The sequence below is a fragment of the Adiantum capillus-veneris genome, chromosome 4 (genome assembly GCF_014529385.1).
Source record: "Adiantum capillus-veneris isolate H3 chromosome 4, ASM1452938v2, whole genome shotgun sequence".
Classification (NCBI taxonomy): domain Eukaryota; kingdom Viridiplantae; phylum Streptophyta; class Polypodiopsida; order Polypodiales; family Pteridaceae; genus Adiantum; species Adiantum capillus-veneris.
The window spans coordinates 116,830,045-116,842,840 of NC_140934.1; the positions used below are offsets into that span (position 1 = coordinate 116,830,045).

The 12,796-nt window shown below is 45.9% G+C and overlaps 1 protein-coding gene across 1 annotated transcript in view; it reads left to right on the top strand.

Moving 5' to 3' along the window:
* The window catches only part of LOC147459863 (uncharacterized protein At1g32220, chloroplastic-like), a 58,878-nt gene that overhangs the window by 9,914 nt on the left and 36,168 nt on the right, over positions 1 to 12,796 (top strand). Inside the window, exons 2-6 of the mRNA XM_086511054.1 lie at positions 8,244 to 8,361; positions 8,439 to 8,527; positions 8,740 to 8,795; positions 8,923 to 8,978; positions 9,107 to 9,200. Of these exons, the coding sequence (XP_086367180.1) occupies positions 8,244 to 8,361; positions 8,439 to 8,527; positions 8,740 to 8,795; positions 8,923 to 8,978; positions 9,107 to 9,200 (413 nt within the window). The remainder of the gene's footprint in view (positions 1 to 8,243; positions 8,362 to 8,438; positions 8,528 to 8,739; positions 8,796 to 8,922; positions 8,979 to 9,106; positions 9,201 to 12,796) is intronic.

The window sequence follows — 12,796 nt, forward strand, 5'->3', positions numbered from 1 at the left end:
GCGAACAGATTGAGCGGTTCACCTTGGGTCTACCTACAGAGATCCGAGATCACTGCTTGGAACAGAAGTCAGCTTCTATTCAGGAGTTGATGAGTCATGCAAAGCGGGGCTTTGCCATTCACTCTGGTAGTCTGACCTACCCCACAGATGAGGCCATGACGCAACGAGCCGAACAGACTTCTGGGAATGAAAGTAGAAAGAAAAAGAGCAACCCAGAGAAAAAGGATGCACGACCCAAGCTTACTCCTCAGGAGCGAGCTCGATTCATCAAGGAGGGGAAGTGCTTTGGATGTGGGGAACATGGACACATCTCTGCGAAGTGCCCTAAAAAGGCACAGAAAGAACAGAATGATAAAGACGACGACATGCCTGAGAGCTCGAGAGCAACTGAGGAACGTGGTAGAAAAGGCAGATAGAAAAGCAGAAGTGGTACCACATGGCGTGGGACCTGCACCGAATCTAATGAATGAAAGTACAAACTTTGCCGTTTTTGGGGCAAAGTGAAGGATCAGGAAGCTCTTTTGAAGGAGCCAAGGCCAACTTCTTTTCACTTGGAATTGGCGGCTCGATTTGGAATTACACCCGACAGACTGACGCCACAGGCGGAGGTAGTTTGACTGGCACCCGGATGGGATGTTGCCATTACACTGAGCATTGGCAAACTTGTTTGCAATGACAGGGGTGTTCAGGGCACGCGAGTGACGTTCTACTCAGGATCCCTTGGTACCACAAGAACTACGCCGTGGTTGACTACCGGGCCGAGAAAGCGACTTTGATAAATGAAGGGCTCATAGATTGTACTTGATGAACTTCAGTTTCTTTACTCATGCTTCTGGGACAGAACTGAACGATGGATAAAGGTTGAATATGTTTTGACCTAATCAAAAGAACGCCAAGATTTTTCTCCACACTCATGCCGATTGCTTTTCAGAGGGCCTGAAGATCAGACCATTGACCTGATACCTGGAAGCACGCCACTGAACCGGCCACCTTACTGTGTGAGCCGAGTACAGAATGAAAAGATTATGAACCGAGTGAAAGACCTCTTGGAAAAGGGTCTTGTCCAGCATAGTACTTCACCGTATTGCTCTCCACTGTTGTTGGATTTGAAGAAAGACGGATCTTGGAGAATGTGCATCAATTATAGAAGCTCTCAGATTTCCAATTCTTAGGATCGATGATATACTCGACAGGTTATAGGGATCCTCGTGCTTTAGCAGGATTGATATGAAGAGTGCATATCATCAGATCCGAATCGCGACGGGAGACGTCTACAAGACAGCCTTCCGGACTACCTTTTGGATTATTTGAGTTTTTGGTGATGCCTTTTGGCTTAACCAATGCTCCTGCGACATTTAACCGGATGATGGACGGGATTCTTCGAGAGTACAGGCTATTTGTTGGCACTTTCTTTGATGATATCATTGTTTCTCCAAGAATGAGGCAGAACACAGAGATCATCTGCCTCAGAGACTTTTTGGGACACTTTGTCTCAGCAGTAGGAGTGCAAGTGGATTCGGCCAAGATAGAGACTATACGTGATTGTCCCCCTTTGCTCTGCAAACTTTCTATGAACCGCTGCTTCCGCTTTGCATATCTTGATACAGAAAGGAGTCCCTTTCTCGTGGGGATCCACAGAGGTGATTGCCTTTCAGACATTGAACAAGAAATTGACTACACGACCAGATTTGACTTTGCCGGACTTGTAGAAGTCTTTGAAGTATATTGTGATGCTTGTGGTCGTAGTCTGGGTGCAATCTTGATGCAAGAAGGCCATGTCATTGCTTACGAGAGCCGATTTTTCTCTAGGCCGGAGATTACAGCACATATTTATGAGAAAGAGCTTTTGGCGGTTATCCATACTCTTACTCAGCGGCGGCATTACCTACTCAGAGCGGATATTACTGTCTTTACAGACCATCAGAGTTTGCGCTACTTCTTGTCACAGAAGAAGCTTTCGGAAAAGCAGATGCGGTGGGCGAACATCTTGGCACAGTTTCACTTCCAGATTGTCCATGAGCAGGGACAGAAGAATGTGGTGGCAGATGCTTTGTCTTGGAAGCCGTTGGTGCTGGCTATTTCCATGATACATCATAGGAGCTTCGAGGATATGGTCGATCAATATGCCACAGATACAGATTTTGCAGATATTTTCACACGGATACATGATGGGGAGACAATAGCAGGATACTCCCTTCGGGAAGGCTACTTGATGAGAAAAACCATGTTGTGCGTTACACAGCCATTGAGGGAAAAGGTTATGACTGAATGCCGCTGTCCACCTTTTTACGGGTCACCGCGGCATTGCTATCACCATGAAAGGGGTAGAGAGAGACTTCTTTTGGGCGAAACTCAAAAAGGATGTGGAAGAGTTTGTGCGCAGTATGCCAGAAGTTCATGTTTGACAGGCATAAGGCACAGGGATTGTTACAGCCTTTACCCATACCCACCCACCCCTGGGAAAGTATTACAATGGATTTCATTTTTGATCTCCCGAGAACACAGAATGATCACGATGATTTTCCGATTACATGGCATGTCTGAGACAATTGTCTCCGACAGAGACCCCAGATTTATGAGTTTGTTTTGGAAGGCAATTTGGGAGAACATTGGCACGCGGTTGCAGTTCTCGTCATCGTTCCACTTGCAAACTGACGGGCAATCTGAGATTGCCAATTCATTGGTTTTAGATTTATTGAAGTCTTGTATCTCGGATCAGAAGACTCAATGGGAAAAGAACTTACCTTTGGTGGAATTTGCCTACAATAACACGATACACTCTTCGACGGGGAAGACGCCATTTGAGATTGTTGAAAGTGCTGCGAAGGTTCCATCCTTCCTGAGCACGAAAGATTTAGATATTTGAAGCGGATGAATATTCGCGAGATTTGGATACGACTTTTGCCAAGGTTCGCGAGACTTTGCAGGATTCTCAAGAACGACTGAAAAAGGCAGCGGATCGCAATTGTCGCGACTTGAAATTGAAGGAGGATGATTGGGTGCTCTTACGTTTTGAGAAGGCACGCCTAAGAAAGAAAAAGGGAAAGGAGAGGCTTTTTCCAAAGCTTAGTATGCGATACTACGGACCTTTCCAGATTACTGAAAAGATAAATGATATCTCCTTCCGATTGAAACTACCAGATACTTGGAGGATTCACAATGCATTGCATGTGAGTCTCTTGAAACCTGTTAAGGGTGATATGCCTGATGATGGGGAGCCTGATGAGCAACCTGCAGTGGAAGAAAACAAGGAGATTCTTGTTCTTGAACAGATTTTGGCACATACGGATATGAAGAAAGGGAAAGTCCGAAGGTGGTTCTTGGTTAAGTTCAAGAACTTTCCTGCATTTGATGCGAAGTGGATGGAGGAGGAGGACCTAGCAGATACTCCTCGGATTGTGAAACTTTACCTCGATGCTTTGGTTTAGCATAGTCTACTCCAAACGGAACCCGGAAATTCAGCTCTGGTGCAGTGGGATGCACAAGAGGGGAGTTACTCCGCTCCTTTGTCAACAGATGCCTTGATTTTGATACTAAAGTCACTGATGTCTCTTTGAGCTTCAGGGATACTGAGAGCTGACAGTATTCTGTTGGATGACTTTATGAAATGGAATTCCTGATAATGATACTGATTTGTTCTCGACTTCTTTTGAGTGCAGGAATTGATAGACGAAATGACTGCAGCATTTTGGTCTGATTGATCTCGAATAGACATGGTTGCAATAGGGGTTAGTCAATCGGACATGGATGAGGTCCCGATTGGACCTAGATGTGATTGCTAGCTACATTGCCGATAAATCATGGTCTAAGATCGGAATGAATGTTGAATGTCATGTGATGTCCTGTGATGTCTAGTGATGTTGTGTGATGTGACTATCGATTTGGTACCCTAGTACGTAGGTACTAACAGTCAGTGTCTACTAAGACGGTTTATGGCTTTTGTCAGTTTTGCAGGCATAATCACGGTCGATTACAATGCTTTCAAGAGGGGGGTATGTCACAAAGTGATGACGTGGCTACCGACAGCAGAAACCCTAATTTCTGCCAGAAACTCTAAAATTCCTGTAAACCCTAATTTCTGCCAGAAACCCTAATTTCCCGAAATCGCGGAGGTGGAAAAAAAAAAAATTTTTAAATGTTTTTAAGCGATGCAAAATCCAAGCTTTTGGCTTTTTGCTACGAAAAGAATTGGATGAGAGAGAGAGAGAGAGAGAGAGTTGAATTGCTTCATTTTTACTCTCATTGAGAGAGAGAGAGAGAATCTGCTTTTGCTTTCAAGCTTTTGGAGCTCTGCTTTTGGGCATCCCTTGTAACATTTAAATATGTGGTGAGGGCCTCACTTCTCAGAGCATCTGGACGTAGAGTCTGAGAGTGAAACCCTAACCGCTCTCTTGTACTTTGATGATTGATTAATACATAAAGAAAACCGAAAGGGGTGCCAGTCTTTGGGGCCAATATCTCTAGGCACGGAACTTCGCCGGGCCATTGCAAATCTATTGTGATCTTTGAATTGTTTTGAAGTGGTTATTTGGTGCTGTCGCGATTGATTCTTGACTTGGAGTGTCCAAGTCTGTTACAAGCAATAAAGTTTCGACAGCGAGTATGTATTTGTTAGGGATGCCATTAATTGGTATCAAGCTTGGCAAGAGGCACAATTGGCCGTGCACCTTAAGCATTGTTGTGGATGGCGAACCACTGTCTTACAGTTGGGACGATTTCCAAGTCAAGCTCAAGGATCGCTTTATGCCCTTGTAGTACCTTGATCGATTGAAAGAGGGTCGGTGAGCTCTCAAGCAAAATGGGACCCATGGAGTTTCCAGATGTTTCTTTGAGGAGTGGTACACATAGTGTCGACATGCTTTTCCTATAGTTGTCAGGAGGAGGTTAGATCATTCTGGGACTAGAAAGTGCACCAATGATCAGATTCAGAGTGCGAGTTTTACATGAGGATATCTTTTGGACGAGGCAAGGTATCTTTGTTATCATATAGGAGCAGACCATGGTTGAGGCCAGCTACTACATGGATATCAAACAGTTTGTAGATTTGTTTGAGAGTCAATTTAGTAACACCTTGTGAAAGTTAGTTTGATCAGAGAGATGTGCATCCTGGTACCTTCCCTTGGCTTTTGTGGCGGATGACAAATGGGTTCCTTCTGCCTCTCTTGCAGTGGTTGTGCTATAGTTTGCATCCTTTTTTTGGGGTACAACATCTAGCTATAGGAGGTTTCTTACAGTGGATACTTTATATCAGTCAGGTAGCTAGCCTAGACATGTTGGTTTCGCTATATTTCTAGAGGCAAATAGAGATTTTGGCAAATTTTTGTAGGTCTTTTACAGCCAAAGAGCTCCATCAACACTTTTGCATTAGAGTATTTTATACCTTGATGTATCCTGTGGTTTGTATGGAATTTTTCCTCGTGATCTCATTGTATATGTTTTAGGGTGTTTCCCATATTTTGTGTATATGGGAATGAAGATTTGGACAAATCCTTAGTGGAAAATTTTGCCAGAGCGTAGTACAAGTGTCAACTGTAGGTTGACACATGTGAAAAGATTGATCAAGTACTCTAGAGACCCAAGACTTGCGAAACACCTGAAGAATTATCCGATTGATGAGATTTACTCGAGATGACGTGAGGCCATTGCTTCTCCTCTTAGGTCGGGAGGAAAGTTGAAAGGACAGACGAGTGTAGAAAAGCGGAGCCTGTGCTCACAGGAAGAGCCGGACAGAACTCTTGAACAGAAGACGAACCAGAGGACCACTAGAAGATAAGCCAGAAAGTTACAGAGCAGTAGCCGAGCGCAGAAAAGGAAAGATGAAAGCAAGACTGGTACCACATTGCGTGGGGACCGACCCGAATTAGATGAACGAAAGCACAAAACTTTGCCGCGATTAGATGGTGGAGTCGAGGAGCCGCCAAAATGAGGAAAATGGAAGTGCATGCATGCACAAGTGTGTGCATAATAGGAAAGGGGACTGGAGCTCGAACTTAGGTGAGGACACACAGGTGCGACGGGATGCCAATGACAGTGGCAAATAGCTTTGGATGGGAAGACCATGACCTGAGTGCGTGAGACAGCCCGCCCACTCACAGCAGATGTCACCAGCGTGTGACTACTTTCTATCCTTTTTGTTGATTTCTTTCTTATTATCTATTTACTTTCACTTTTTGGAAACACCCCTCGGAAAATCTAACTGCCCTGCATTGCATAGCTAGTGTGGAACTGTCCAGAGGGAGTCCAGGCCTGAGGGCAAGAGAGCACTAAGGTTGGACAAGGACTATGGTTAGCCAAGTGGGGTCATTGACTAGCCAAAGTGGAATCCTTTGCTACAGAGGCTACATTTCAGTTCTGGATGTGGCCGCAGTGTACAAAGAGGGTCGGATGACCTAGAAAGATACAATGGCAGCATCTCCTAAAATTTAGGGAACTGCTATTTTGGGACCTGAAAATGTGTTGACGTCATTACCTCCGGAATGACAAGGGGAACATTTTCTTACTCTGCCGTGTAGTCAACTGGGCAACCAGTTGGGATATTTTTAGACGGCAACCCCGAAACGGGAAAATGCTTATGAATGTGCCGAGTGGCACCTTCTGGTGCACTTGCCTCATGCAACAAGAAGTGGCGCTGAATTTAGGAGGGGGAGAGCCTCATTTTCAGTTTTTGTCACAGGTTAAGAGCTATGGAGTGCTTGCTTTCCCTCTTATGCACAGTGCGGTGCTAGGAGTGATGCCCCGCACGCTACGCACTGCCCTCTCTCTCCCCTTTGGCAGTATGTTATGCCCCTCTAGTGGGCTCTTCATTTGACCAATGTACAGTTGTGTGGGTTCATGCGCGATTGCCGAGGCAAGAGCCTCTTGCACAGGTACTGGATTAGCTAGCGGCTAATCCCCCGCAGGTACAGGTGAATTCGGAGAGGTTTCACGCCAGAAATCTCGTCCGATTCAAAGGGCAAGTAGCCCTACAAGTGCGGGAGCTCGAGGACTTGCTACGGATGCGACCGGCACGCGAAACGGAGCCCGAAACCGTGAATTACAGCCTGCTGTGTATTTTTGCAGGTTTAGGGTTTTGGCCCTAAACGGACCCTAATACCCCCAGGAGGTTCGGGGACGCAAGGGGACCGCTGTACAGGTGATCTGGCGCATTTTCAGGGCTGAAAACAGAGAATTCAGTGTGCTGCAAATTCTCGCCAGGTTTTGCAAAGTGCCCGTATGCGTCGGGAAAGTCATTTAATGCGTGGGAATACTGACCGTGAAGGGTTCTAGTACAGTTATGCTGCCGAAATCGGGCTGGAACAATGGAAATTCAGCCGAGTTTGTGCGGGGCAGCTTGTAGGGAACCACAGCGTTTATTCCCTCTTTTGAACAATAAAGAAATACCGAAAGGGGCGCCTAAGTCAGGGGCCAATCTGGTGTCGGTCTACTCATACAGGTGCAATCTAGCAGCCTGTATCCCTCTCCCCTTTGTTGTGTCTTGAAAGTACAGGTAAAATAGACGACTAATAATGGGTGAAAGCTAAATCAAGGTTTGAAGTAAAGTCTACCGCCCTTTTTGGATTGAACAAGCCGGTTACAGCAGATGGGCGGCAGCAGGTAGCATGTTATGTGGGTGGGTTATGGATGACCATTGGCAGGAGTGGGGGCTGCACAGTGAAGGAAAGGGTAGCGAGCAGGCTGCGGCAGGTGCAGGGCAGCGTAAAGGCGCATGCGTGTGAGAGACAGCACTGACATGCAGATCATTGATACAAAGGCAGCAGCAAGTGCAGGTAGGAGTCCTTTAATCGAAAGTTAGATGCAGATCACCATGACAATCTTTAGATCTATGTAGTATGCATACCTGGGTTGGCTTCCTATTCAGCAGATTCTGAAACACCCTGGAAGAGGCTGTCAAGCTTCGGGTTTCACATTGGATGGGTGGAAATGACACAGGAGATTACCAAGAGCTGCTCTATCTTGCTCCAGTCATATCACCCTGCATAGGTTTCTCTTGCAAAGGTCTATCAATCTAGCACCAGAAAAGAATAGGGTTTAGCGGACTGCAGTCTCCTTTGTGGGGACTTTTTGGTGATGCCCCACCATTTTCTAAGTTTTTGGAATCTTTTTGAAATGATAATGATGAGAAAATGCGCTTTGTTTGCATCTTTAGCAATTTTGCAGAAGTAAGGGTGCTTAAGTTGGTTTTCAAGGACCAAACAGTAGACAAAAAACGTTATACTGGAGCTTTGTTATATTGATTGTTACAGCTCCTCATTTATGGGCATGCAGTCGGCCCATTTCTGTACAACTTCAGAGTCCCCTGCAGCTCCAAGAGCATCAGGAGGGGATCCAGCTGCAAATGTACATCCTACAGAACGAAACAAGGTACATTTTGTTTCCTTTCATGATGCGCTCTCTACTCAAGAAATACTTTTTACTGAATGGTTTATCTGTTCATCCAGTTGCTTGTTTTGGGCGGGACTGGTTTTGTGGGTACACACATTTGTAAGGAGGCTCTGCAGAGAGGTCTTCCTGTCATGAGTCTGAGCAGGTATTTGCTTAGATAGATAAATAATCTTTAACTCATAATAAACAGGCATTTTTAAGCACCTTACTCTGGAGGTCATCAAGCCAAATTTTTTTGTAGTTTTGGAAAGAACTTGCTCAATTTGCAGGTGGATTTACAAAATAGGAAAAACAGTTATTGCAAATTGTATTGCTGTGTCTTTGCCTAATGTAGTGGTCCATCCATGGGCTTTGCAGATCGGGAAGACCGAAGCTACAGGAGAGTTGGACTTTTGATGTCACGTGGATTCAGGGTATGACTCTTCGTGATATTAACAGTGAATTACATGTGATAATGTCTTCTGATGTTTTTGTACAGGCTTCATTTAATGATTTTTCTGCAACTGTTGAAAGTTATTCATGTGTTATTGGTGTTTACAGGAAGCTTGTTTGAACCAGACAAGTGGAAAGATGTTCTGAAGGAGGCATCTGCAGTGGTATGCTTTGGCAAGCCAATTGTTTGATTAGCCTCTTTTCATGATCATCTAATCATGTGTCATACATGATACTTCTTTCTCTATGTGCATTGATGTCTGGCACATTCTAACATTGCCTTGGCAGGCAGATTTCTTGTGTTGGAGGGTTTGGATCTAATGAGACAATGCGGAAATTGAATGGAGATGCCAACATAGCAGCAATTAATGCAGCCCATGATTCAGGTTCTGACGTGAATTCTTAATATAACAAATTACTATAAATCCTTAATATAACTAAGTCCTATATGGTATAGTTGAGTCATAGTGTTCGTTCCACCACAAGTATATATGGAGGGAAGGGTTGTTCTAGCTGGGAAGACACATTTAAGTGGCAAGCCTTGAAAAGTGTTTGAAGCTGCTATACATGTCTATTTTTGGTGCATCAACGTGGTAACACTTTCCTGTTTGTCCAATTTAAACTTGGCCAACAATAAAGCGAGGAGCCAGATGATGCAAGCTTGAACCATCTGGAACTAATAAGTAGAAACATGCGAAAGGCCAGAAGGTCTTTAGCAAGTGTGTCACCCTCAGGTCACTCAAATGGTGCGAGAACTCCAGGACTTAGGTCCTAAGATCCTTCCTACTAGTGTCACAAGCTGATGACGTGGCAGACTGTACGGCAGGGTGCCAAATGGCACCAGTACGGATTTCCGCATAACGCGCTGACATGCTGATGTGGCAGCCTGTATGAATTTCCGTAATATGCGCTGCATGCTTTTTGGGGCAGATTTTAGACCAGATGCTTTTGGGGACTATTTGCTTTTGAGTTTGAAGCTTTTGGGGCTCTGTTTTTGGCATCCCACTTGTAAACTTTATAAGAGCCCCTAGGGCTTCACTCTGAGGGCATCTTGACGTGGAGTTTGAGAGCAGAGGTCCCTCGGGATTTGTATTTTGCAATGATTAATGAAAAATAAATACCGAAAGGGGCGCCAAACTTTGGGGCCAATACATCTGGGCACGGAACTACGCCGGGCCATGTCGACTCTCTCTTTCTTTTAATTGAAGTTCAGTAATTTTGAAGTATCTATTTGTGTGTTGCTATTGATTTTCAAGTTTGGAGTGTCCAAGCGGGTTAGAGTGGTATCAGAGCATAGAAAGATTCTTCTTCTATGGAGGATCTGATCCTTTTTGTAGCACACGCAGGTTTTTGTGAAAGAATCTTCGTGTCCCGACCCCGAACTTATTAGCCACTCCCACCCTTCGTACATTGTGCATCGGGCACGCTCCCGTCTTCATCGCTCTGTCTCACAGGGCATAAGACACAAAGAATTCCAGATTACTCATGGGTTCTCTCGGAGAATCTGACAAAGATAACACCTTTAGGTGGGCAGGCAAAAGAAAAGTTGAAATTTGGCGCGGGAAGTGCATGGGGCAAAGTGAAAGATCAGGAAGCCCTCATTTTCTTTGATGAAGGAGCCAAGGCCAACTTCATTGGCGGCTCGACTTGGAATTACGCTTGATAGGCTAAGGCCACAGGCAAAGGTAGTTCTAGCGGCACCCAGACGGGATGTTGCCATTACACCTGTCATTGGCAAACTTTTTTTTCGGAGAAAAAGATCCTTCTATTAGTTAATGAAACTGCCCATAGGGCTACAACCACCTCTACTAGAAAAAACTCTCTCAATGAAAAAACAACATATGTACAATGAGGGCTAAATCAGGAGATGGGAGGAGGGAAAAGCCACACAGGTGGACGGTAGTGCCATCTGAGCACATCCCGGACCATGGTGAAGAAAGGCCCATGGCGTGAGTCAAAGGAACGCATGCGGTCAGAGTTGCCCTGAAGTCTCTCGAATTGTCCCCTGAGAGTATGGAACAGCTCCAGCTAAAAATCTCGAATAGTCTCCGTTGGTGGCACAAGGCGAAGTAGCGGGCCCGCCAGATGAACGAGAGTGTCAGGCCACAGACGAGCTCCCAACACACTTCTCTCGCACTGCACCACTCCTATGGAGTAAGCTCTGTAGCAGGCTGGAGTGTAGGTCGACCCCCTTGTATCACTATCATCCTGCTGGTGGAGGATAGCTCAAACTGTAGTGCAGGGCCCGTGAGTGGACCAAGCAGCTGCCCTCCAAGTGTACTGCCGTGCTGTGGAGAGAGTTGGCATCAACTGTAGCAGGGCTACAATGTCACTTTCACTTTCACAGGACATACAGTTGGTACAGTTGGTCCGGTCTGGTTCACACTGGACGGACACTCTCGGCTGGACAATGACACGTGGCAGGATGAAGATGGTGGCCTAGTGGACATCGTGGCCAGGTCACCACCACTCAGTTTCGGGATAGACTTAGATGGATGACATTTATGAGCCGTTGGTGGCTCTCTATGGTGGTGCATATGAGTAGTTGTTTGGGTCATTTTGGGGATTATCTTTATGTAGTCGTTTAGAGTGAGTTTGTACACAGAGCACGTCTTCACCATCCCCGCACATCTGAGCCTCGACACCCCCATTGTACCTGAGAGTCCTGGGCTGGAGCTGAGTGTGCTGCCACGCCAGAGTCTGTATCAGTTCTTTGAGATAGTCGAGTCAGTTGTTGTGGTCTACTGTTGTTGTTGTGTCTGTGAGAGTTGTTGTCTATTGTTTCCTGTTTTCAGCCTGTTTTGAGTGAGGTTGTCACGCACATTGCACTGAGGAGCACCCACTGTAGAGAGCACGACACACTATCTGCGCTACAGGTGCTCTCATTTTGGCGATCACGGTGGGACCTCAACTGAAGTCTCACTCTCTGTGAAGTGCAAATCTGGAAGCTAGTTGGGTTTAACTAGCTTCGTCTACTTTGCCCGGCATTGTGTAGCCTGGTGGTCTGTTCCTCTCTCGGCCCTGGTCCTTTTGGGCTGGTCCTCTCTCGCCCTGGTCCAATTGGTCCGATCTCTCTAGCCTGGTCCAATCTGTCCTCGTCCCTGGTCTAAGTCCATCTGGTCTGGTCCTATCTCACCCTGGTCTAATTGGTCTGGTCTCTCTAGCCTGGTCCAATCTATCCTCGTCCCTGGTCTAGTCTCTCCTTGTCCTTGGTCCAACCTAAGTCTAGACCTGTCTTCAACCAGTACAGGTTTTCTTGCCCAAGGTTCGGATGGATTGGTGGTCACTGCATGACACATACAAGGCGGTTAGTCGAGTGTCAAAGCGCACTAATGAGCCCTTTGAAGTACTACAATAGAAGACGACCCTTATTACCTAGTAGAAGTCCATCAACCTCGTCACCCATACCTCCACATACGACATCACCCATTCCTCCATCCTGTTCCACATCTTCTAGATCACCTTCTCCAGTAAAGCTCTCTCCTATTCTGCTACAGCAGGCTATTGAGCAACAGGCTCAGCAAGGGGCCATGGAGCCGTTGGCTAGCGTTTTGGCCAAGGTAAACATCAAGTTCCCTACATTCAAAGGACTCTCTTCAGAAGATGCTGATGACCATGCAAGGTGGTTTGTATCTCTCTGTAGGGGTCGTGGTCTTAAGAGGGAAGATGCTTATTTGGTACTCTTTCCATCCACCTTGGATGGCTTAGGAGACAAATGGTACAACCAGTTTGCAGAAAATCATTTTGCAACTTGGGCAGCCTTAAGACAACAGTTCTGTGCAACTTTCAGGCCAGGTGACTACCAGGAGAAGGTGTTGGATGAGTTGGCCAACATGGTGCTCCAACCAGAGGAGACTTTTGCAGAGCTTATGACCAAGACCAAGTCTCTGGTTGCCAAACTTCCCCAGCAACCCGGTGAATTCATGGTTAAGAAGTGGGTGGAGAAGGCGCTTCCCAAAACATCGCAGCAAAAACTTCGAGA